The 27,548-nt window shown below is 46.5% G+C and overlaps 1 protein-coding gene across 3 annotated transcripts in view; it reads right to left on the bottom strand.

Moving 5' to 3' along the window:
• Positions 1–7,772: 7,772 nt before the first annotated feature.
• The window catches only part of LOC135897866 (uncharacterized), a 47,547-nt gene continuing 27,771 nt past the window's right edge, over positions 7,773–27,548 (bottom strand). The window contains exons 3-5 of one of the 3 annotated variants that reach the window (XR_010563177.2): positions 22,788–23,054; positions 11,157–11,394; positions 7,773–7,967 (exon numbers count right to left, since the gene is read on the bottom strand). Coding sequence is in view for 1 of the 3 variants with exons in the window: in XM_065426559.1 (XP_065282631.1) it covers positions 11,241–11,394; positions 22,788–23,054 (421 nt within the window). In the remaining 2 variants the exon portion in view is untranslated. Of the gene's footprint in view, positions 7,968–10,564; positions 11,395–22,787; positions 23,055–27,548 lie in introns of those variants that run through there. The other 2 variants (XR_010563176.2, XM_065426559.1) reach the window with 2 other exon arrangements.

The following is a 27,548-nucleotide window of genomic DNA, read 5'->3' on the forward strand; positions in this document are numbered from 1 at the left end:
TAAGGGTGGCAATGGCGAAGCACTTCGCAAGATAACGGCAAAGGCCACCAGCACGATGCAGCTCATTCGACGCATCACCAACAAACACGCGGGCATGCGCGAAGGCAGCGTCATCCGACTCATCCAAGCCTTCGTCATTTCCCAGATAAGGTACACTGCAGCGTTTCACAACTGGACGGTTGCGGAAAAAAACAAGCTCAACGCGCTCATACGCAAGGCGTACAAATGTGCGTTGGGACTTGCGCCTGGAGTCAGCACCACCAAGCTCTTAGAACTAGGCCTACACAATACGCTCGAAGAACTCGTGGAGGCGCAACAAGTGTCCCAACTTGAACGCCTATCCAAGACCCGCCCGGGCAGACACGTGCTTGAAAATCTCGGCATCACATACCACTCGCAACATGGCGTCAAAGTAGACATTCCAAGACCCATACGCGAGCAACTATACGTACCCCCATTGCCTCGCAACATGCACCCCCAACACCACACGGGGAGGCGTAAAGCCAGGGCACAACAAATGAACAAAAGTTACTCTAATGACAAGGATGCGGTCTTCACCGACGCAGCCCGCTATCGAGACAGGAAGAGTTTCGTGGCAGCAGTTACTAGCCACCGAGGCAACCACCTCACGAGCGTCACCGTGAACACGGCACATGCCGAAGCGGCAGAGGAAGCGGCCATAGCACTGGCCCTCACACAAACCAAAGCTACATACGTGATCTGTGACTCGCAAACGGCAATTCGCAATTATGCAAATGGGCGCATCTCGCAAGAGGCGTATCAGATACTCCAGCGACATCCCATACACCAGGGAGAGGCCGACATTGATACCCGAAGGCATTTGCTGTGGATCCCGGCACACACTGGAATGAGCACCCCCAACGAAGCGGCTCACGGCGTTGCTCGAGGCCTGACTCACCGAGCAGCATCGGAGGAAGAGCCCCCGCGGGGTACTGCAAACGTCTGGGCATGGGAGGATCGTATGACCACTTTTCACGACATCACGGCACACTACCAATTACAAAGACGCATATACCCATTCCCTCACGCTATGTTAGACAGGACGCAAGCTGTACACTTCAGACAATTACAAACAGACTCTTACAGAAACCCCAGACTCATGCACGCCATGTATCCAGACATGTACACTACAAACAGATGCACATCGTGTGGCGAGGTTGCTACACTAAATCACATGCTATGGGAGTGTCGGGACCTAACAAACAAGTCGGGCAGTGCCGACCCCTCCGTCTCTTCCACCGCCAGCCTCCAGTCACGCTGGATGACCGCACTGCTCAGCTCTGACCTGACAGAACAACTCTGGGCCGTCCAGCGAGCCGAGGAAGCCGCTTCGAGACAAGGTCTCGGAACCGCGTCCGCGGCGGGTGCCCAGACCCACTAAAAGACGCCGGACTCAAATCTTGTTGATTTGAAATTAAAGTTTACGCTCTCTCTCTCTCACTAAACCAGGTTGACATACACACGCCCTTCTTTATTGTCCTAATACTCGTTGCTTGTCCATTTGTGATAAAGGGATGAGTTGAATTTGTGCATCTTCACACATCGATTTTTCGAACGTGTCCGCTAACTCGTTGCCTGCTATACCAGCATATCCTGGGACCCAATATAATATCACTTCATGTTTTTCTTTAGTCGCCTAAACACTTCAGTACTGCGTATGCTGTTCGTTTGTGTGGTTGGTTGTCGTCAATACATTAAAGACTTGCTCAAGCCGATAAGCAGTCCGTGCAAATTGTCCACTTTTATCGCGTATGACATGTTTTGATAAAATAAGTGACTTGGGGAATTTCCACTAATTCCGCTATTGTTGGCGATGACGTGCGTCTTAGCCGACGGGCGTATTCTGTCTGTAAGGATCTACTTGTAGCTACATTGCGCGACTACGTAGTTGTTGGGCGAGGTTTCCGCCCACTAATAAAACAGTTTTGGTTAGTAACAACAGCATTTCTTACGCTCTGATACACGCTTGTGGAAGGGTAGAGCGACCGTCTGTGAACAACGTGAGCGTCCGAAGCAGTGGTATGCAAGTGCCTGTTGACATATCTGTTCGTGCTTTATATCGCATGGTACCATCATGCGGTATGATTCTCTTATCTCCTATTGCGGCGTTAGCCATATTTTGTATTCTCGTTTTGTTTTCGCGAAAGAAAAAGTGGAAAACAATTTCTTGTTCTATCGATTTTGTTCGTACTGTCCTCTACGACGCAGTTACCCGTTTTACAGAAATTGCGTTCTCACAAATAGCAGTCCGATTTTTTTTATGCAGTCCCCTTTGGATATTACTGCTTCAGAGGACAGAGCGATAATGCTGAAACACAGTGATTATACGTACCACGCAGGTTTACTAACCGCAGTGATAGCAGCGTTGTGCGATGCCATCGGCCTCATGCAGGAGGCTAACATAGATAGAGCGTAGTGATTTTATGTCCACTGGACTTGAAATGCGTAAGAAAGATGTCGATTGCTGACGCAAATGTTTTATAACGATTGGTACTTAGATGTTTCCATATTGCATTGGTTTGGCCATACGCGAGCACCATTTAGCTCTCCCACCAAGTGCTTCAGATAGTGAAAATATATTCCCTTCACGCACGCAAATCACAGACGCCAGCTTTCTTTGCCGAATCAGAACCTAAACAGCCAAAATAGTTCACAGAACACACACACCGCCGCTGATAATGCACGTCGAATGCTTGCACACCAAGAAGAAATTTTAGCTCACTGTTGCATCGAAAATCTACACAGTCGTTCTTCGATGACCTCCTGTGAACTGACATCACGTGGATCTCACAGAAAAAGATGAAAAACATCCCCAAATTATTTCGCAGCACGCGAAAGCAACACATTCAAGAAACGCCGTGCTGCATCGCACAAGCCAAAGGTGTGAAAAAATTCGCGCAGAAACTCCTCTAGTGGTTGTAAGTATGCGTAACCATTGTGCTAGGTGTCATTACCAATGAAACTTGATTCGACCAGTAAAAACCTTCATCAACGCTAATCGGAGGTTATCAGCCTTATCGAACATTCACCTATGTTGGACAGCGAACCTGATAAAGCGAATTTAATTGAGATATACTTCACTACGGCACTCGAACCCATGACCTTTGGTGTTAATTAGGGCGAAGTCAATTAGGTACCATTAATTAAGACATCGTTAACTAGGGCAATCGAACCCTCGAACTTTCGTGTGAGTTGAAACCAACCTTTGGGGTTAACGTTAATTCAGGTTAATTTAGGCACCCTGATACAAGACTACCACTACATGTTCTGATGGAGGTATGCAGTGCTTTATTTATGGTTCGTTTGCTTGCTTTGAGCGTGTTTATTGAAGCGTATGCTGTTTGGTGTGTTGTACGGGCGATTTCAATGAATGTCTGTACTGTTCGCTTCGCTTCGCTGAGTGCTTGTAGCCCTTGCCTTAGGTGGGTGTGAGCCATTGCTTGCGGTGGTATGCGCCATTCATTGTATTACGTGCCGGACAAAATTCTCGTTGGGTACGTTGGACAGCCACCCAGCCTACCAAACCCAAGGACGATTTGTCCGTAAGCCCCCACGCTCGAGGGCTGGGAGTGTGCGGTCAAGAGGATGACCCAGAATGCCAAGTCATGCTGGCAGATAGGGCTAACCGCATCGCGGCCACATGGCCTCCCCGCTAACTCATCTGCAGGGTCTCAACTGCTAATTTACGTCTCCAATAAAGTTTACTTCTCTCTCTCTCTCTCGTTGGGTTGGCAAAGAAATGGTTACGAATTTAACAACTCGCCACGCGTCCTTTCCTCCGCACCGGACAAAAAGGTGTACTGGTAGAGGAGATATATCAGCAAATTCTTCACATTCAGCGTGAGAGTAATGTAGACAAAATAACTGTACGCATTCACCTGTGCCACAAAATCATTCAGCGACGAGCCATAAGACGATAAGCAAGTCGTGCCTTGCTCGATGATATGCCGTGAATATGACAAAAGGGCGGTCATACTTGAATCGCTTTGGGCAGGGATGATGCCCCAGCAGTTTACCGGATCGCGTGCCTACAAAAAAAGCAAGAGTACTGCATTGTTATTATCTTAAGGGAAATTACCATACAGGAAATGTCACTGTGTACCAAGCCAAGCATGGAGTCAGAGTCTGAGTCAGAGTGATATTATTTTGGCGTTCAATGAATTACACATTTATGTAAACAGAACGAGGTCCCATTGTTTGAGACTGAATCGGGACCTCGTATAGTTGTGAATGTCGAAAAATTATTTAAAGCAGCAAATAGCAGCAGTGAACACTGCATTCTACCCTTGCTAACCTATGGGGCAAAATCTTAGAGGCTGACAAAGAAGTTCGAGAACAAGTTAAGAACCACGGAAAGAGGGATTGAAAGAAAAATGTTAGGTATGAAGTTGAGACAGGAAGAGAGTGGTATGGATCAAAAAGCAAACTGGATCTCCGATATTCTCTCTGACTCTACGAGAAACAAATGGAGCTGGACTGGCTATGCAGTGTGTAGGATGCATAACCGGTGCACCATTAGAGTTACAAAATGGGTTTCAACGGAAGGAAAGGGCAGTCGAAGACGGCATAAAACTAGGTGGGGTGATTAATTTAGGAAATTTGGAGACGCAAATTGGAATCGGCCAGAAGAAGATAGGGGTAAATGGAGATGGCAGGAAGAGGCCTTCGTCCTGTAGCGGACATAAATATAGGCTGATGATGTTTGTATCTAACCATATTCCCGGCTGCCTGAATCGCTCGGTTGCCTGTGGTCGAAAGTTTAGCGCATTTGACTTCTGGGCTGAGGCAGGAGGGCTCAAAATGAGCCATTGGCCTAACTTGAGTCACTAAATATGTGCCAGCGTGCGCATACATGCTGCTCATAAACTAACCTCTTTCACACAGACATCGGTCACTGTAGACGCGACAAAGGGTAAGCACAGCTGTTCGAAGAAACTCTCCGACGCCGACTTGGAGCACTGGGAATGTGCCAGTAGGTGTGTGCAGCTTTTCAGTGAAAGTTTCTGACGCGAACTTGGGTAACCACGTGTGTGCCACAGAGACTTTGCTGCCCTGGAGTGACCAGAAAGATTCGTTAAGTTTATCTGTTGCTAAGCGGAATCATGCCGACGCCCTAAGAGTTCCACAAACACAGCAACCCGGTGCAATGGCAAGCTGCGCCACGAATGCACTGTATATGTGCCGGATTTTAAAGAATGCATTTCATACCAACGCTACATCGAGCTGCACCATGAATGCACTTGTATGTGCCACTCTTCTCTGTACCTATCCCCAACTTGGGTCACTGAGTATGTGCCACGGAATGTACGGCTCGGGTGGGAACAATTCTCAGCGTTTGCAGGCACCGGCGTGCGACGCTTCTCGTATCGGAGGCCACGCGCTGGCTTATACATAGTACGCACGTACGTCATTCAACGACACTCCGCGACTTCACGTTTACAGGAGCACCATGTTGGGGAACCCATAGGCCTATGCGCGTGCCTGTTGATAAGGTACCCCAATGTGGCGGAAGGTAGCGGAAGCAGACGACAGCAGCTGGTGTGACGTCACGTGCATACTGTCACGTGGTAGTGACGGTAAAGAGAGAACACAGTAGCAGTACTGTGAAAGACAAAACTAGCTTTTATTGGGCGAACCTGTACCCACAAAACAGGCTACACTTAAAGCACAACGATAGCGGCGAACACAGTCGGCGATCGTCGGAAAATCTGATCAGCGGGTCAAGCGCGTCGGCTTTTATAGAGCACTCGTCGAATGTTCCAGACTAATCGTTCGGACCCGCGTGCCTTCCACAAAGTTCTACACCATTCGCGTTACGCGACGAAACCAGATAACACAAGTCTCGGCGACAACAGACAGCCGGGTAGAAGCATCGATAACTTTCCAGAAACATCGGATACATTCAGGCGCATCCCTCGCTGTGCGATTACAGTTGTTAAGCGGCGAAACGTGGTCGCCCGATAAAGATAAGTACACGTGTCAGTACTATGTATTGGCAGTGCCACTAGATGGCACAGCGTGTCCAGAAACGAGCCTGGTTGCCACATGGCGTGTTTCTCAGCACCCGCACGCTCTGGCGCATCAGCTATTCCAGGAGCATGGTGCAGGCTTCATGGCGGCGGCGCCAGATGGCAGGGAGTGTTCTGAGGGAACTGCCATAAAGTAGTCCCCCTGCAGTACACGCCTCATACAACTCATCTCCACGGTGGCGATAAGTCGTGTCACTGTTTTACGCCATTGCTAACGCATTATCGTCGACAATCACTGTGACATGGGTTCTGCTGCAATCTTTCGCAACTTACATCAGCTTTTAATCAGCTGAAACCGAATTCACACATTGTTTTTAAAACCCCGAGCCCTTAAAAAATAATAGACCTAATCAAAGCCGCATATTTTTTTCAGTATAGGTTGAACAAGGACCAAATCGCAAATACAGGAATTCCCGACTTCTGTTATTGAGAAATACAGCAGCGCAATGCAATTTTCCCGTTAAAAGAGAGATAATTTAATTGAAAGAAGGCAGAGAGGTTGGCCTGAGCTAAGGTGCTCTAGCCTGCTACTCTGCACAGGTGGAGGGGGAATGGGGACATAAAGATGTGATGAGAGATGATGATGACATACCAAGAGGGATGCGCAAAGGTGAAAGCAAGTTCAGCACTCTGATGATAAACATTCACAAATGTCATCCATGAAGCACAATCAGGTTTCGCATCATGTCTGTAGTCACCAATTCGTGTGAACATAGACATAGAGGCTCTAGGACGAAGCTGGTGTGTGGGCCTCCCCTTCGTGAACAGCACAAGCGCCAAACAAAACCTTTATAGCATATAAAGATCTGCAATAAGCGGCTCTAGCACGGCGAGCACTTGTAGGGCACTTTTAGCGGCCGGAGTCTCGAGACCTCTGAGAATAACGCGTATTGACTCCCCTAGGTGCTTCAGCATTTTTTGTCAAGTTTTCAAATAGCGTCAATATGCTGAGATACTGGAAATGTTTCGTTACTAAAAATATTACGGAAATTTCGGCAGTTATGTGGTTAGGCAACGCGGACTATATAAATGACAAGAGCACGTGAAGCGCCATTAAAGTCGCTTCGAACGAAAGCCTTTTGTCTCTGGTCGTAGACGGTTAGAGTTGATGTCGTTCATTGTGAAGCTTGTGATATAGGATCACATGGATAAATATTGCTAAAGAATTAGAAAAATAAGTTCAGAACTCTTTATAAAAAGCCGGTTCTAATAAACTAATAGATACAGTCCAATTTATTTTTTTTCGTTTATCGATGTTTTAAAATTTTGTAGGTAAAACTTGGTCAGACACGAAATATCGAACTTCGCAGCGCATGAGTGTGCGCGCTCACGTGACAGACATATGGCTTTTCTGCAATGCAGCTGAAGATAGCGGTGGCGCCAAATGTACCTGCGACTCCGACGCTACGGCGCCAAAAGTGCCACTCTGAGTGAAGCGCCCCAGTCACTCCGTTGCGCGCGTTTACGCGGCTCGCCGTCAGTAGAGGTGTGTTTTACTCGAGCGGCAGGGGTTATGTGCGGTGCTGTTGCGACGCGGCGTGTCTCATGCGATGGCGGCCGACGCAACAAAGCGCATGCCACTGTGCTTGACCGCATGACCGCAGTGCGCTCTTAGACTCTTAGATAAGCGGTCACGAAGGCGCATCCTGCAAAGCAAAGGTAGCGAAGCGTGCGGCGAATTATTCCGCGCAGTAAGCCCACACACACAGGTCACGCATCTCGGATGCCACGCTCAGTCTTCGCGAATAGCCCTGTATTTCCAGAAGGAACAGTAAGAGACAAGACCGGCTGCAGTTGAGGCCTCGCACTACAAGACGCTTTACGGCTGCCGGTGTACTTGAGAAGTTGTAGTAGATGGTGTCTGTGCGAAAGTGTTTCTTGCTTACAAGCGTCCGCATTCGTACTGCGGCGAGCATCCTGCAAAAAAAAAGAAAAAAAGACCGCATGCAGCGCTCCCTTGGCCAGCTCATGAACGTGTTATGGCGCTACTTGAGTGCCCACGAGGACAGGTGAGTGAATATTGCAGGAAACACTTAGCTTGCGGATGAAAGCGCGGAAGAAATCATCCTTTACTCTGGGCTACTGACAGCACAATTCAGTCTCTCCTGGAGCCCAATGTCGTTGGTGAGGACGAACAATAGCTAGAGAGAGGTAATGGCTATAACAAAAATGGGTCGCCCTTGACCTTTCTTATGGCGAGATTGGACATCGTTGTACAAGGACTTGGTACCAATCAGGTTCACCTGCACCTGTTTTCGCATAACTCGATGTGTGCGGGCTCGCTATCCTCGGGTTTGACAGCAGCCGTATAGTATCGCTACATTCCTGCACTCCACTTAAACAAAAGTAATAAAAAAGAAAGGGAGGGTTAATAGAAGTAGTTCACTTATGAAAATGTTATTCCGCCTCTATTCTGCCAGAAATATAATGCCGCTCTCGGAACACCGACTATACAGACAGACACGTTCGAATACAACTGCTCAGGGGTTTGAATATTCTGTCAGTGCACACCATCAGTGAACGCTAAGCGCGCGTTCGCCTGCATCGACATGCAAATCGGTAAAATTTGAAAATAATTTGACAAATTTTTGTGTATCAAGGCAGTTATATTTAACAACGTATTGCCTTTCATTAACGTCATCATAGCAGTTGTAAGTTGCTGTTGGTACGTGCCTTCAGTTCCATTTCGTAAAATGACACTTAGTGTGCCTTTGTGTTCATTCGTGTTATTCACAAATTAAACGTCTATCTTTATGCGAACAATATTATTCATATTTAAAATATTTCTTTATTTTTTTGCTTTAACTATCTAATCATAACATCTTATAACTGCGTTAACTTTGCTACGTACAGAGATCTTTCTTGAAAACAATATCGCGATATTTTGGTGCATTACCGAGAAAATAATTGAAGGAAGGCCTGGTAGCATTTGAAACCTTAGAACTAGAACCACAACACTTTTATATATACCGGAAATTATATCCAAAATTATGCTATATTAAGAACCCAGTGCCTGTCGCATTACATCTGAATAATGTAACGAAACCAATGAGATGATGTAATGTAGATTGTCAAGCTTCCTAGAAATGCTTCGAGAATGTCTTGCTAAAAATAAATGTGTTCTGCAAAGTTTATTACATTCCGCAAACCTCTTGCAGTTTTTTCGGGCAGTCACTTCGTTAGCGCGAGTTTTCCTGTCGTGCAACACATGAGCGCATAACTTCTTCGAAGCTTATTGTGGACTTCTGTGAGACAATTTCCGACAATTTTATTCCTTTACACGCTTTTGCTAAATGTTAATTTTCCTACACCGACTGTACCTGCTTACAAGCTTCACGTGGGACAAAGTCAAACAGAATTCATTCGCTAGCCTAGGTTGAGTGTGATTCCCTAGTTTGTTTCTTCTTAATTTTTCGCAAACACCCTCACCTAGAGGAGTTTTTTAAATAGTAAGGAAACTGTGCCTAATGCTTGAGTTTCTACACCAAGAATGTAGTGGTTCCACTACTTCCCCGCACTCCTTAATTTTATAGCAACATTAAATTTGCGAGTTCATACTACCCTGTTTGTCTGCAGGTTATCGTGGTCTTAGGCTATTCTTATACTGAGATGCTTTTTATCTTCTTATGTTTACACGACTTCACGGTATATTCAGCCTTCCAACTTAATTTCTTAATTGTACTAAAATATTTGGTGCATAATTTAGTACAAGCTGTAAAATATTTTATTCAACGGCCTGTCTAATGCATGACTAGTCGCTGGTGAAATACGCACTGGAGAGAAGAAGCTCTGCTGTTAACATTGGGTTGACGGTATGGGCAAGTCCGTTCAGCTTCCCCGCGAACGCTTACCACAGAGCGCACACTCGCTAACACAAGGTAAGCGATGATAGTAAAGAGTTTGCCCAGGGATATTCACATAACACGATTTACAGGTGCAATACCATCGTGAGGACGATAGAGAGTACGAATGTGCAGAAACTTCAACGATTAGTTACATGACTCCGGATAGACACTGCAATAGAACTAGTTAAGAAATATTTTTGCGCGAATTTATAGAATAAGCCACATTTTCTTACCAAGCATTTTCCCCCGGCGCGTAAATGTAACCCCACAAGACACACGTTAATATAGCACTGGTGCTATAAGACAGCTGCTCAAAAAGGCTTAGAATTCACACCACGAAAATGCCATAGCTCAATGTGATTAACAATTGTCATGAAGTGCGCAGCTTTTTTAACGGTAAAAATGATCTGTATAGAACCTTAAGCAATTTGTCTCTGTAAATATTAAGGCTGAAAAATACGATTTATAAAATTGTATCCAAATACCACTTCGACACGCAGTTTCATTGCAGAGCCTGCCATTTGCCATTTCACTTGCTTTCCGTCTTTTATCATGCCTGCATTGCGAGAAAGTGTATTCAACATACATGTAATTAGCTAATAACATAAATGCCGCCAATGTTTTCAGTTATGTGAGCCTGTAATATAATGGAAAGGAAGAGCGGCGAAATGCGGTAATCGCATGCTTTATTGCATACATTTGAGACATTGTTAGGCATAAATTGCATATTTCACCATATAATAAGTGAAACCTGTAAGTGTTCCTGTGTCTTAGTCGAATAAATGACATATCAGTAAATAAATCGGTGCTCTTCATCTTAGTTGCTTGTATTGCTTTCTATCACATATTGAATATTTCGCCTTCCTTTCATATTTTCGGAAACCGCTACGTGGTCTGTAAGCCATTTCACATGCCTCCACAAATCTATCGCGACTAAGGTAATCGGTGATGTAGATTTATCGACGTTAATTTACACCGCCCGAGAATGTATATGCACGAATTTCTGCAAGGCATGCAGAATACATCACATCGTAATTATCACAACACAAGAAATACAGCATTAGTGCGTCAACAAGTTGCTTAGCCTTGCAGTTAGCATGCCAGCTCCGTTATTTCATGGTTATTTCTGGTACTGTCCCGTCTCTTCCAAACATTTTTTTTTTCGCCAAGCAAAGTGAGCTGGCTATCTCTGGAATAAATTTGGCATCGAAAGGAACCACATATTGGGCTGGCAGCCGGTAAATGGTTTTGCGCACAGCACTTTTGTGAAAATCGCCTTCGTGCCGCAGCTTAGCGCTGTCCCTCCGTTCCGGTTGCGCGATCCTCAATGCCCGGCCGCCGTGTTTCACACGCTGTGCAAGTAGAACATCTTCTTTTCGATGCGTGAAGCATCCGCCTCCTTCTTAGTCCTGTCCTCATCGCGCAGAAGCCGCTCCAATGAGGCGCGATCTGGCAGCAATCGCACAACGACGGGCTCTGTGGACTTTGGGTCTGGCTTCCTGCGAACAAGGTTTGCCAATCGGTACTCATGACTTATAGCCTTTCCTACGCGGACGGCTGTCGTTATTGGAATTAGGCTTTGCAACCGATTACACAAAATCAACACGATGCTGAGCAGTAAAGGCACTGCGGTGTAGAGTGCTCGAGCACACCATCTCTGGCATACGTGGTTGCACTGGTTGGCCGCTGCTGCAGTCGAGGCAGCACGCTTCGGTGCATACTTGGGCACAGTGGTGCACGAGTCCACGCATGCTCGTTTTATTACGTGGCGTTGTTATGTAGGCACCTTCATTATTTTTGAAGCGCGTGGATACTCTAGACCCTGAGCAACAGTGAGACGGACTGTACACGATGCATTTCTAATGAGAAACATCACGGCTCTATCATGGGAGCGCGCGTCTTATACGGAGGCTCGCTGGGAGAAGCATTCGTGGCTTTTGGTATGATGTTATAATATGTTCACTCATAAGAAATATATACCGCCATAAAACCAGTCCGGGCGTCAAGACACTCAGAAATTATGTAATAAAAAGTCATACAGAGCTTGTTTTTCTACTGAAGGAAGCAATAGTAAGGGATTCTTTTGTTTCCAACAGCTGCAACGTTAGTAACGCAGCGTTTTGGGTGTGTTGGTATGATATGACAAGGGTTATAGCGTATCAAACGACGAGGACACAGAAAAACGTGATATACACTGGCGCTATCTCAGCGCCGGTGTGTACCACGTCCTTCTGTGTCCTCGTCCTTTGGTGCGCTATAAGCCTTATTATGAAATGTTAGCTCACACGTCAGCGGCACATTAGGTGAGTGCATAGGAAAAAAACTTTGGCGTTGCAACGCTTTTATTGCCTATAATTCGCCTTCATTAAACTAACAGTTTGATCAATCCTCTTTGCAGATGACTTGCTTGCCATTACTTCAACACGCCTGACTTTAAGTGTGCTAATATAAGCTCATGACACGATATTCGTTGTCCCATCGGACAACGAATATTCGCAGGACGTCCAAGGATGTCCGGGAAGGAACCGTACTTTCAGCGCCGATAGCCGATGTCTGATGGACGATCAGAAGACGTAATAGTCTGGACGATAGTTTTTTGTCGGAAAATTAAAATTCCATGGTATTCGGCACAAAATCACTCGCAGACGTATTACTACGTCCCGTTTTGGATTTGAAAGGACGTCCGCAGAAAAACCTCTGTGCAGTTTTTTTAAGTACACTAAATGCACGCGGTCTGTTGTGTCTGGCTGCTGTGCTTTCTAGTTACTACTTTAACCATTTTTAGTAAAGTTGCCCATGTGCGTGGATTATATCTATTCAGAGGCCGTATACATAGCTATATAAATTTCTCGAAACTAAGTGAGCAGGGCCCGCTGTGAATGTGTGTTATGTACAACCTGGGTCACCATATACGCCGTCACATGAACATCACACTATGGATGCATAATAATTTGTAATGATAACGGAGACGTGTTCATTAAACACTGCAGAATAGTAACCCATTCAGACACACAATGGCTTGATGAATTGCGTGGGTGGACGCCGAGCGCCAATTTTATTGGTGTCCTTCCATAAGCGAGATTTGTCTGTCTGCAGCCTAATGAAATCGTAATAAAAGGATTCATCGTCTGAGCTAGAGCCCGCGGAAGCAACCATAACGCCACCATGGGAAGCACCAGTGGCATGCGGAAACAACAACGCCCTATCGCCAGACGAAACGCGGAAGCTAAAAAAATATTTGAAAAGAGATTGCAACTAAGAACGCCGCAGCAAAGCATTGACATCTACATGGACGCTGCAATCACAAACGACATAGCAAGGATGGCCTGTGTTAGCACATCTGCACCCCAACATAATTGCTACCACACATGTCAGCTTCCCCGGGGTGCAACCTTGCATGCTGAACTCTTAGCTATATGGGGAGTGGTCAACATCATTCCCATTTACATGGGAGACATTGCAGAGCAGAGTGCGCGAAATAATTATGGGATCCTTACTAAATCGTACCAAGCGGTGACCTGATTAACGGTCCCCACGACCAATGATGCTGTGGCCAACGACACCAGAAAAAAAGCTAAGGAGATACAGGACAATGGGCAAATGTTGAAATCCTATGGACCCCGGGGCAGACCGGAACGAATGGGGGAAACGCAGCCGCTCACGCAGTTGCCGCGCAAGCGGGTGGGCTTGATTACAGGTACAGATCCCCACACTCCATTTCCTCGCCATCTCCGCGGACCTAAATCCATACTAAAATATTGGCCAAAGGCTTGCCTAGCAGAGCACTGATGCATTACATTCGCACTACAATAAAAGCAGACAGTCAACGGAGACCATTAGAAACTTCATCAGTACATGTGTTTGGCGCAAGGGTGGGCTTACTCGCACGGAAAAAGGTTTTTTTGAATAAGGTTATGGCCAACGCTGCATACACACCCCACATACATGAGAAATGGCACCAACCCAGACAAGCTACGATTGGTAACACTTATACCCAATGCGCACATTGCCAGGAGTCATGCAGAGCAGACTTGCAACACCTCATTTAGAGCTGCGCAGCTTTTTCACAAAGCAGATCCAACATTCCACATTTACTACACGAAGACATTAGAAGAATAGGAATTGGAATACAAAATAACCCTGAAACTCAGAAAGCCATTGCGACATATGGCAGAGAAAGTGGCTTGCTCCGAGTAGTGTAGTAGGGGTCGACCAGCCCATGCGAGTGCGGCGGAACTGAACATGCCCCTGAGTCTGCATAATGCGGAAGACCAAAGACTGAGATGAAGATGGGCTTCAGCCAACAATCCGGGAACCCACATTCCTTTCCCTCGTAATCTCCAACAATGGCCTAGAGCCGTCCCCTCCCTTATAATAATTGCTTTATTGAATCTATTGTTTACAGGGTGAAAAAAGGCCCAAGAGGAAGCCACAGGGCAGGTCCAGCTGGCGTAGAGTACCCCGAGATCACGCGCGCGCATTCTACTTCTTTCTCTGCCTCAGTCGCGCAGTGTTGCGACATTTTCCCCGGGAGTGGAAGCTCGCTGAGCGAGTTAAAGGGACCTGTGATGGTACTGCTTAAGCCTGGCCACGTGAACAACTTGCGTCGAGCGTGAACGCTGGTTACTTGAAGTCCCTTTGGCAACGGCATAGTTCACATTACTCAAGCGACTGAGTATAACAAATGGTCACGTTTAAGTGGCGAGAAACTTGCGGTACAGTCCCTTTTTGCGAACAGTTGTCCACTACCAAACATAGTCACCGGGAGTAAAGCTGAAGGGGGTACGCCGCGCATCCTAAGCGATTGTTGTTGTTGCCTTGTGAGGACAACGTCCTAAGATGAGCCAGTCCACGTGATTCTTCAGCACAACACAGAGTTCGGGCGATGGAACGATCTTCTTGACACGATAAAGCTATAATTGTGTCCAGAAAGCTCTGGGGAAGGCGCGTGTACAGCAAAAAGAACGGCGCATATCCAGTAACTTCAGGCTTGGCACTATTGTGCGCGTGCGTTACAAAAGGCAAGACGTCGTCCCAACTTTTGTGCTCAGCAGCGACATGCATTGATAACATGTTGGTAAGGGTTCGATTCGTCCGCTCCATGAGGCCATTGGTTTGCAGGTGGTGAGGTGTGGAATGAAGATATGCAGAACCACAAAGCCTTAAAAGTACTCCAACGACGTCGGCGATGAATTGCCATCCACGATTTCTGATGACAACTCGGGGAGCGTTGCAACAAAAATGAAGAGATATCTGCTGCAGTGGCAGATGGAAGTGCCGCCGTTTCCGTGTAACGAGTCAGGTAATCTACGCATCCTATCTAGCGGTGCGCCCCTGACATCTTTGGGAGCGAGCCGAGCTAGTCGATGCTGACTTTTTCAAAGGGTAACGTTGGTGGCCTAACTGGTTGCAAATAGCCTGATGGAGCCGTCGTCGTTTGCTTGGGGCGCTGACGAACAGTACAGATGGCGACATAAGGTTTCGTTGTTTTCCAGAGCTTGGGCCAGAAAAATATTTGCCGAAGTCGGTGTAGTGTGCGCGAAAAGCCATGGTGTCCGGACGTGATAGCGTCATGCATGTAATGAATGACAGCAGGGCGCAGGAATTCAGGCACACTAGAAGCAATGAAGGACCAGCAGCCGAGTAATTTTCTTTTGTGCAGCAAGCCATTACGAAAAATAAACGGTGTTGTTCCTGCTGACTCTAGTGCAGCTGCCCGTAGGGATTTCAAGGTAGGGTCGCAACGTTGCTCGCTCTCGAAGGCACTTAAGTCTGGATAGTCGGAAGAGGTGGAAACTAGGTAGTTATTGAAGTTCTCATCGTCTACTTCAGTGTGCGGCGAAGGGAGACGGGATCGGCAATCAGCATCCGTGTGACAGCGTCCGCTCTTGTAGTTAACGGAAACGCTGTACTCTGGAAGTCCCAAAGCCCAGCGGGCCAACCGGCGAGACGGCTCACGCAGTCCAAAGAGCCAACAGAGTGAATGATGGTCAGTCACTATCGTGAATGCGCGGCCGTGTAGATACAGGCGGAAGTTCTGAATGGCGAATGACTGCTAGATTCTCAATTTCAGTAACAGTGTAGTTTTTCTCCGCTTTTGTAAGTGTCCGACTAGCGTAAGCAATTACATGCTGACGGTCACCGCAGAGCTGAACAAGCACAGGGCCAACACCCACACCGCTGGCGTATGTTTGCAGCTCAGTTGACACCTTCGGATCAAAATGCCGCAGAACTGGTCCCGAAGTCAACAAAAATTTCAGCTGCGGACTGCGACTCGCACTGCGCAGTCCACAAGTCTGGGGTGTCTGTGAGGGAGAGACGTGAGGGGAGAGGCAAACTCTGCGAAATTCTTGATAAAGCACCGAAAATATCAGCAAAAGCCCAAAAAGCTTCGCAGATCTTTCACCATGTGTGGCTGTTGGAAGTCGCAACGCGCTGCTATCTTTTCAGGGTCTGCTTGTATGCCGTCCTTGTCGACCAGAAAGCCTAGTACGAGGGCTTGACGCTCACCGAAATAACATTTGTTCGAGTTTAAAATAAGGCCAGGTTGCTGGATACAGGTAACAACGATGGACAGGCACTGATTGTGCTCGTGGAATGTCCAGCCGTAGACAATGACGTCGTCTAAATAGCACATGCAAATTTCTAATTTGAGTCCACGGAGCACGGTATCCATAAATCGCTTGAATGTCGCTGGAGCGTTGCATAAGCCAAATGGCATAACGATGAACTGAAAGAGACCATCGGGTGTAACGAAGGCTGTCTTCTCCTTGACTGAGGGGTGCATGGGAATTTGCCAATATCCTGGCCGTAAATCAACAGAAGAGAAATACGACGCTGAGTGGAGGCAGTCGACGGCGTCGTCTATTGGTAGTAGGGGGCTCACGTCATTCTTTGTGACGGTGTTTAGGCGGGAATAGTCCACACAGAATCTCCATGAGTTGTCTTTCTTCTTGACTAGGATCACAGGAGCGGCCCGGGGCTACATGATTCCAGTATCACTCCTTTCTGTAACACTTATTCGACCTGCTCGGCCATGACTTTTCTCTCTGGAGGTTAAACGTGATAAGGCTTCTGATGAATTGGCGTCGCTTGCCCTCTATGGATGCGGTGTTGCATACGAGACGCCGGTGGTTTATGGGATGCTCGTTGGCCTTGAGCAAAATGAAACTGTGGCGTAGTGAGGGAGCACTCTTTGAAACAGACGCGCTCACTAGAAGACTCACTTGCTAACCACTTGCTAACTCACTTGCTAACCATGCGCTTAAAGTCGGAAGAACTATCATGACTGCAATCAGGGTTGGATTTTTTCCCGGCAGTGGAAATTTCGACCCTTCCGAGGCTGACAAGGGCTTGTTTGTCAAAACTTGCCAGTTTAAAAGTTCTAGCGGCGATCTTATTGATTGGGTTGAAACATTTACTGTCCACAAACGAGTACAACCATCAGTGGTGACAACGATGGAGCGAGGGGCTATCACATTTTTCTTGAGGGCGTTGTTATATTCGGGCTCCACTAAACCACAAGAACCCGTACGAGGGCAAGAATCAGTGCAGGTACAGACATTGCAGTCTGAGGGGGAAAACACACAACTTGCGACACGGAGAGAGCATCGTCGACGTCACTGGTGTTATGTCATTGAAGTTCGGCGAAGAGAAATCGCGCCTCTTCCACAATCCAATGTTTCGCCCCCCTCACGAAAGAAGTGAATTCCTAAACTAATGTCATGCGTTGCAGGTGCAAGCACAGTGAATTCGCTTCTAAATGTCTGGTCCCTTATATTACCTGAAATAGAATCGACCTCAAGACGGTGTAACATTTCCCCGCCAGCTCCGCGAAAGGTAGCGTTCTGATCCCAAGAAAACACAACGTTTTGTCCAAGAGGATTCTTGAAAGACAGGCTCATAACAGAAACTGCCGCCCCGGTATCAACTAAAGCAAAAGCACTTACATTGTCAACTAAAACACACACACACACTTATTTTTAAACAATTTTGCAGAAGGGGTTTTTTACGAAGATGAATATATTGCGCCCTCGCCCCCGTCGGTCGCACCAGCTCGTTTCCCAATGGCGGTGGTGACAACGAGCGACGACGAGGTGATGGAGAGCGTCATTGTCGTGTGGGTAGTGGTGTTAGGCTGCGCTCGGAAACGGGGGAGTCACTGCGGTTCGCGCGTCCCTGCTGCAGCCGTTGGAAGGAACTGGGATACGGCCAGGGCTCGTCAGCGGGCACGCGGGGTGTATAGAGATTAAACCGTGGAGTACGCTGCTAGCAGCAGTGGCAATACCTAGGAATGCGTCAAGGCACACAGCAGCTGTAGCAAATGCGGGAGTCGCGGCTGACACCGGTGGCATGGGTGTCTGGGGTAGAAACTAACTCTCAGGCTGGTTGTAGGAGTGAAGAACCCGCGGAACAAATTGTTGTGGTACGCATTGCCAGCGTCCCAGATTTGTCTGTTGCGGGGGAAAGTTGTTGCTCTCCGGATGATCAGTATAGGTCCTGCGAGGCTCTCCGTAACTCTGACATGCCCAGGTGACCGGTTGCCCAAGACGGCGATCATCAAATGCACACTGACAACAGACATGAGCGTCGTCAACAACTTTAAGGGGTTCAGGCTCTTCTTTAACCACTTGCCGAATCACCGAAGAGATGTTGTCGTGGGTTGGGACGGACACAGTTGCAATAGTAGTGACATTGTCCAAGCATCCGAGCTTTGGTCCAATCCTTCTCATTTTCAGCGTTTGAAACGCCCGGCAGTGTTTCTTCAGATAAAACGAAGGACTAAGATCTTCCTTCATTATATGAAAATTACTAACATCTTCAGCGAGTCCTTTAAGCAGGTGTCCTACTTTGTCTTCGTTTGTCATGGTGGCGCTGAAGATTCCGCACAATTTCAAAACAGCCGCTATATACGTTGTACAAGTTTCGCCAGGTAATTGAGCTAGTAGGGAAAGCGTCTGCTCAGCCTTCTTTTTCTTACAGATCAGGTCCCCGAAGCAGTTAGTGAATTCTCCTGCAAAATTATTCGAGCTTGTCAGAACATTATTGTGGTTTTCAAGCGAGAAAAAACAACCACGTTATCGAGCTTCTTCGTGGTGCTCCAGTGGTTGTGGCGACTCGCTCTGTTGTAGTGTTCAAGCCAGTTATCGACGTCTTCATTCACCCGAAAAGGTTGGTTGCCCTCGCAGTGGTGTCCAGTAGCCAGCCTGACCTTCATGGTTGCGGTCTGGTTCACCGCAGATGGGGTCCTTATTGTCTTCTACAGAATCGGACATGCCCACTGCTTGTGGTCGTAAACCGGCTAAGCGTCTACTCCGTCGGATAGTTGGTAGAGCTGGGTCATCCAGGATAGTCCACAATTTACCCCACACGTCCACCAAAGATGTTACGAACGATGTTTATTTACAGGGTGAAACAGAGGCCCAAGAGGAAGCCACAGGCAAGGCCTTGCTGGCGCACACTACCGCGAGATCACGCGCGAATACTCTACTTCTTTCTCAGTTTCTGTCTTACAGTACTGCGACAATATGTAAGCATTTGATGGCCACTGTTCCAATAACCTTCCAGTAACTTATGGTGTCCCACAAGGTAGTGTTCTTGGGCCGTTATTATTTCTTATCTATATATATGACATTACAGACATTATCACTCCTGTACGAATTAGGATGTTTTCTTACGATTGTGTTTTGTTTAATAAAATCAAGGCACCGAAAGATCAGGTATTACTTAATCTAACCTACATAATATCAGTGAATGGTGCCGCAGCTGAGGAATGAGGCTTAACGCTGACAAGACAGTATTTATACGAACTACTAAGAAAAGAAGCAGTCACTCTTTTTTCTATAGCCTCCCTGCAAGAAACCTTTCAGAAAGTCAAGAATACAAGTACCTCGGAGTAACATTAACAAACAATCTTAGGCGGAACCAACATATAGATGCAGTATACTCCTCTCCCTTTCGTAAACTCTGTTTTTTCAGGCATAAACTAAAAGAATCAGCTCCTAACGTAAGACCACTGGCATATACCACCATAATTAGACCGAAAATTGAGTATGCATGCAATATCTGGGATCGCCACAGAAAGCTAACATTAATGCCCCAGAAAAAATTCAGCGGAAAGCTGTTCGCTTTATATATTAAAAATGCCACGTCACTTGCTCACCCAAAAGTTCGATCCTTGAAAATCCCACACCTTCTCTGCAAAGTCGGCGTAAAATTTAAAGGCTGAAATTTCTCTTTCTATTGAAAAATAACAAGTTCTCTGTTGAACTTTCACCGCTAACGTCCAGGACAAGAAGAAATAGGCACGCCGGATCACGAACGCCTTACTTCGCAATAACCAACACATTCAAGTAATCCTTTTTCCCCCGCACTATGTGCGAGTGGAACCAACTGCCGCTCTTACTTCTAACCAGCAGTAACGCTTTTGAACAGGCCATTCGATGACATGCTGTGTATGTTGCTATTATGCTTTGTACTTTTCTTTTCTCATGTCGTTTTTGTTCAATCTTTTGCCGCCCTGCTAGGGCCCTTCACTGGGCCTGCAGTATGATGAAAAATAAATAAATAAATAAATAAATAAATAAATAAGTAGCGACCATTGTTTGTATTACGTGCCGCTCATTTGATGTATGCATATTTGTATTTAGGAAAATCAATTTCCTAGTTGTGAACTTGCCTTGAAATCTTGAGAAGTGATCCTAATCGAAGATATTCATCAACGAATTTCAAAGGTCAGTGCAGGCAATAACAAAAATGAGCGCACCTAGAGCCCGAAAAAGGCAGCCCCGCTATCATATAACATTAATACGTTCCGTAACGAAAAGCGCGACGAAGTCTGAAACTGAACATCACGGCAAATCATCATACGACACGTTTTGCTTTGCGAACCTACGTCGCGACATGCAGAATCGGTATTTGCCTCGACATGCCAACATTCAAATTTAGTCACAGGACGTTCCCGTGTGACGTACCGGCGAGGCCTTCTCGGTTTCGATGTTTCTTGGATTGAGTTTGACATCCGTTAAAATATGTCCCGAATTAGACGCAATTTTCAAGAGTAAAAAAATGGGACTGCACTAAAATTCGGCTCCCTCAAATTTCCTATTTAAACAACTGTCACCGCAGGCACTAATAAAAGTTATTATAAATTTGCTTTTATTGTTCTGAAATTCACGTTATTATTGGCAACGTACGGCCGCCTCGCCTAGCAGTCCTTTACAAATGTCCGCATGATTAACAAAAGTCACGTCCTAAGGATGTCCAAGGACCAAAGAAAGTACCGCACCTGGCGTGTACTGGACATTCAGATATCCCGCGGATGTCGGTTGGACGTAGTGAAAAGCGGCAACAAAATTCGTAAATGTCCAAACGTCTGCTTCTGACATCCGTCTTATAAGTCGAGTAATACAATGTTATTGCGCCTTATACTCCTTCAGACGTCCATTACTATGCCGTGTGGATTTTTTCGTACGTCCTGCGGACATTCCTAATGCTCGGCAACGCCATTCGTAGGATGTCGCTGGGCTGTCTGTGGTCCTTTGGACACGCGGTACTTCGCTGCGCACTCTTGTCATACAGGTCTGCGGGCTTATGGACAATATATTCTTTAAAACAGTTGGACACTTAACGTGTGCAATGCGATACCGCGGACCTCGTAGGCTAACAAGATGGGTGAAAATGCTCGTTGCAATGTGTTGCGCTGATTTGCGTCAAGCTAGGCGAAGAACGCACATGGCACACCACCGGCTGCAAACCGCACGCCCTGGAAGCTACTACGCGGCAAATTTTGTGCCATGGAAGGGATCAGCCTCGGGGCAATTTTGCGTGGCTTGCTATGTGGAACGGACAGAGTAGACCAATTACAGCGGCTTCTTCAGTGACGTGCGTTCAGGAAACGGGTGTCAAGCGGATGTAAATGAGAAAGGTGGGCTAGTTGGTGGTCCATATTTGAATGCCCAACCGTTCGATTCGCACACACGCATGGTGCCGGCCGGAGGACTCGTTTCGTACTATCGTCTGCTGGCGGTAGCTCTTGTTCGCGCTTGCTTTGCGGCTTTGTTTTTGGGAATCGTGGTCTGCAATTGTTTTTACAATGATCGATCTAAGCCGAGACGGCCTGGCGAAAAGGTCTTTGGTGATAGTGTGACATATCCTATTACAAGGACGCAGAAGCGACATTCAGTGTCTTATTCTTGTTTCTCTTTTGAGTGCGATGATGCTGCAACAAAAAGGAACACACCTTTATGATGATGGTTACACCAGCAGCGACGTCATCATCATCCAATGATGTGGCTCGTGTTAAGAACGAAGGCTGAAGAACGTAAGCACAGCAACGATCGGTCAGCTGGCGAAACAAAAAGCGCGCGACATCTTACACCTATATCGTTTTGTGCGCGTAGGTGAAGGGCGGTCACACCACAAGTAGGTTTTACCGCGCTGCCATAGCTGCATTTTACCACCTACGGTGCGCCGCGTGCATTTTTTTCTGCAGTGTGGTTGGCAATTTACAAGTATTTAGTCTCCCACCACCTGAAACCGCTGATCAAAGCATGTACAACAAATAAACATGCGTTCACCCTTTGGTATTGGATAATGGCTATTCTTTCCCCGCTAACGTCCATCACAACAAGAAATATGCACGCAGGGTTACTAACTCCTTACTTCGCAAGAATCAACGCATTCAGGTACTCATTTTTCCCCTGCACCGTAAGCGAGTGGAACCCACTGCCACTCTTATTTTTAGCGAGCACTAACGCGTTGGAACAGGCCTCTCGTAGACAGGCTGTATGTGTTGATATTATGCTTTGTGCTTTCACGTTCGCGCGTTGTACCACAAACGTGAAGAAAAAGCCGGAAGCTCTGTAGACGCAACATGCACAGCGCTGCTCACGCTGTGGGTGGTCGGCGTCCGCAGTGGGCGATGCAGTAGAGCAAGTCAATGCAGCACAGATTGGCGCAGCACTTGATGGCCAGCAAGAGGAGGAAGCAGATTAAGACGCACGCGGTGGTCAACATCACCGACAGCAGCAACTCGACATCTTCGCGGGGCGCCGCTGTCGCTACCAGCACGGGCGCGCCAAACTCTACTGGTACGGCGGAGGGAGAAGAAGGCCATGGCGCCATCGAGGAGGACGAGTCGTTGACCGTCGCCAACAGTCTGGGCGAAACAGAGAGAGGGAGAGAAAGGGGGAGCTCTTTCTTAGAAGAAAAGCAGGGAGGATGGCCACAGGAATTTCGCCCCGGCTTGCTATTTGGAGTAGGAAAAAGTTAAAAGGAGGAGGGAAAGATAGTGGGGATGACGACGATAGCGCGAAGAGAACTATGCACACGTGCGATATGCATACACACGTCGCGCACGGGTCAACGGGCTGGCAGCTCTGTCATGTTGGCGTAGAGCCAGAAGAAAACGACGTAGGCACATGAGGATGTACTGTGGCCTTGTAAACTTTTCCATGTTTTGCTTTCAAATATCCACCCACAGTACCAGAGCCTTCCGCTATTACATTTATGGGATAAGGGCCGCGAAGTGAGATGTTAATTGCGTACATAGCTGATGAGTACTAAAAACTATTTCGTTAGTACAAAGTTTATAAGGAGAACACGGCGAAGAAGATGGCGTGTGGTATAAACATGCAGAAAGAATACCATTATGAGCTTGTTTTTCAGCCGGAAGCGAATATATGCACGCAACAAAATAAAGAAGGCCGTGCGCTGACAGAAAGCTCATGAAAAAAAAAATAACCAGTGAGTATCCAGCAGCACGTTGCTTAGAAGGCTGATTCCGGTCGTTTAGAGCACCCACAGAAGCAGTACTTCGCTTTCTGTAATTGCATGAAAGAGCCGTAAAATGTTCTTGTTAAGCGTATTCTTGTTTTATTTTAAAATCTTGATATCAAGAAGGCATAGCTCACAGAAATGTAGGAATGTAAGCACGACCGGAGCGCATGCGTTCTATAATTTTACGTGATAAAGTACGCATCTGTGCATAGTCGTTCAATGCACTCCCTGTCTTCCAAACTAATGGACTTTCCGCAAGACAGATATACCATATGAGCCACACCTTAAGAGCGACCAACGAATTTTGCCAGTATATATATATATATATATATATATATATATATATATATATATATATATATATATATATATATACACACCATTGGTTGAATTTACCTGGTTGCTGCTCATGCAATTGATTCACCTGGGTTAATACTTGGACACTGAATATGGCATTTCCCTACAGCCACGGGATCACATGCGATCCGCAAGCAGGGCAAACTTTACGGCGAAGCTGTATATGGGTAGCCGATTCGTTAGTTAGTCTGTCCTTGTCCTTGTCCCTCGCTGTCTTTGTGGTTCGTTTGCTCGCGCAGTTAAACAATGTTCGCTAATACCTACCAACTGGCCCAACAACAAGTTCTACTAAACTATGTCACCTGTACGCCGAAAACTCCTGCGCAACCCCATGCGCATGCGCAATAAAAGAACGAGGCACGCGATTGGCTGCGCCAGTAGTGGCGTCGCTGCTCTCCATCGCAGCCGAGCGTGCGCGCAGCACTTTCTCTCCGGCTCCCAAAGGTGTAGGCCACGCGTCATGCGTGGTCCTGAGCAGCAGGCAGCTTTCGAGCAGAACGCTGCGAGTAAAACGATCAACGAGCACGTCTGCACCGTGCCAATGCTGCAGCTCGGGCACAACAACAGGCTCGTGCAGCCGAGAGCAAGCAGCAAGTGCGGAACGAGGATCCGGCAGCCTACCAAACCATCGTTTAAGGAACCGTCGGGATTAATCCAGGGATAAACAACAGGGCCACGCGTTTCAGATTCGCTAGTTAACAACTTGTACGAAGTGTTTGGGCGGAGATTTTTCTTCATCGGCGAAGCGTTCTTTTTCAGAGGACCCGCCGTGGTTGCTCAGTGGCTATGGTGTTGGGCTGCTGAGCACGAAGTCGCGGGATCGAATCCCGGCCACGGCGGCCGCATCTCGATGGGGGCGAAATGCGAAAACACCGTGTGCTTCGATTTCGGTGCACGTTAAAGATCCTCAGGTGGTCGAAATTTCCGGAGTCCTCCACTGCGGCGCACCTCATAATCAGAAAGTGGTTTTGGCACTTTAAACCTCATAATTTAATTTTTTCAGAGGCTCGAATGTGTTTCCTTCGTCTGCCGTATTGCGGTGTTCTCGGGTGTACTGTCGGTATCCGAATAAAATTTTGGCACCTGCACGTCCATACGACACCTAGAAGGGTGCCGGTTTGCGCGATTGCCCCACGACTGGCCGTTCGAGGCCCTTTGCGTGTATTCGCGAGCTTCTTTCACGATCGGAAAAACTATTTGATCTCGCACCTATTGAGCAACGGAGAGCTGCATAGGGAGTTTTTCATGTTGCTCTATAATTTTATGATTAACACTTTTCTTGTAATTATATATTCGAGAAGTTCAATAATTAACGAAGAAAATATATGTAATTACGGGAGATGCAAAAATATAGTTCGAGTTTCTCCATGAAACGGCAAAAACATTACGTGCGTTCTGCCCAGCTACGTCGCACATGCGTAATTATAAATCTTGGTGCTGGGACACCCTGTATATACACCAACATGGAACAAAGTGCACAATGCTTACGACTGCAGTTCACTATAAGTAACGCATATAATATAGCTCAACATACATGATCATACATATTATAAGGAAGCATATAATATACAAAAAAAACAACATTGATTCAGATTTCTGGGAGAGTGGACACCAGACGAACGGTAACCACCACATGAAACAAGGCGGACACACCCGTACTCAGTAAAAAGGAGGAGTAAGAAGTGCGCTTCTCCTGCAACAATTGTCCAGCCCACAACGTAAAAAAAGAAATTGAGATTTCTAGAAATACATGATGGAAGTAATAAAATAATAGGAGTAATAGCAATTCCAATAACACATTTATAGTTTTTCAAACACAATACGCGTCTACTTCAAACCCTAAGTACGAAGCGCTTGTTGATGGGACGCAGGAAGTTGAATGAGCAAACATAAGTAGCGGAGTAACTAGAACATGGTGATGGCACGAATGTAGGTTGCTGCTGTATATTGAACTATATATTTTATCTTGAATGTGGGTCGACCCACATCTTTTGGAAATACAGAAAACTTTGAACATGACATAATTTATATAGCGTAATGTCGGCTACTAAATCTCGCTAGTCGCTGTCACAAGAGGTCTCCACGTGAAAAATGCAAGATAATTTGCCCTGCGCATATGCTTTGCAGGCGTCGTCAACAGCGCAAAGGACGTCGTCCTCGGAGCCACCGAGTGCACTGGAGCTGTCGTATTTCTTAAAGCCAGCGTGAAGATTAGGCAGTTAATTAATATATAGCGTACGTAACTAGAGCGTACAGTGTACGCTAGTGCACAGCATGCGAAGAGCAGCGCACGTTTATAACAGTTTTCGTTGGCCTGCGACATCCTCCGATCTCCCAGGCCATATGCCGCCATCGCGGCTATCTCCCGGCTTCACCGATATGTGGCGCTGACATTACGGAAAGAGAAGAAACATGTTGGTTGGAGAGGAAAAAAGAAACGGAAAAGCTGACGGAACAGGGAGATACGAGAAGCGATCGCCGAACGACAGATAGCATCCCGAGAGCACAGGCAAGCAAAGAAGGCGCAGTTGCCGGAGCGTGAAGTGGCCAGTAATTATGCCGGGAAAAAAGTCTTTTGTTCAAATAGTGGTTGAAGGAAAGACAAAACGTGAAAGTGAACGTTGGTTGTCAGTATGACGTCACAAAAAGAAGGCCTCGCGTAGAACATTTTCGAACCAGATAACATTATTAGGCAGGAAGTCAACAACAATACAACAACATATCATAGTCGAAAGTGAAACAAACCGGAACGGCAAGCGGCAATAAATTACATCCGAAAATTAATAGCCGGATCTTTCCAAGGCAATAATGAGTTTGTATTTAAAGAAAAAAAAGAGCATGAAAGATAACCAGGTGGGAAAGGAGCTGATGCTGACAAATGTCAACTCGGAGAAAGCCGAAGAGAAAATTCCTAAGCGCACAGCCACAGGGCTAAACGAGGTTCGATGCAGTCAGGCAGATTAATGAACTAGTACCAAAAGTAAGGAAGCTCTGCTGAAACCAGTGAAAAAAACGTTTATTGATGAAAGAATACCGGACAGTTGGCGGCAAAGTAGAATGAATTTAATTACAAAGGTAATTGGGAGACGATAAAATTCACTCCTATAGGCCATTGACCATTACATCGGTAGTTTTCAGGTTCGCAATGCAGGGAATGAAATTAAAGTTGCAAACACGGGCAGATAATAATGGCATTTTGGGAGAACTTCAGAATGGCAGAATAGGTAGGAGTTTGTATGATAACTTATTTGTTCTTACTCCGCGTATTGAAATATCAAAAGTACAAAGCAGACCGTAATACGTGGCCTTTTTTACATTACAGGAGCGTATCAAAACTTATAACGCCACATTTTGTGGAATATTCTGAAAGGGGAAGTATTGAGCGGCGACTGCCTACAGCTTTTGAGAGAGATTTACCTAGAAAATATGGTTTGCGGTGAATGGGAAGGGATGATGAGCTAGGAGAAAGTTCATATCAAGAAGGAACTGAAGCAGGGGTGCCCTTTATCCCAACTGT

Source organism: Dermacentor albipictus, chromosome 2 (assembly GCF_038994185.2).
Source record: "Dermacentor albipictus isolate Rhodes 1998 colony chromosome 2, USDA_Dalb.pri_finalv2, whole genome shotgun sequence".
NCBI lineage: Eukaryota > Metazoa > Arthropoda > Arachnida > Ixodida > Ixodidae > Dermacentor > Dermacentor albipictus.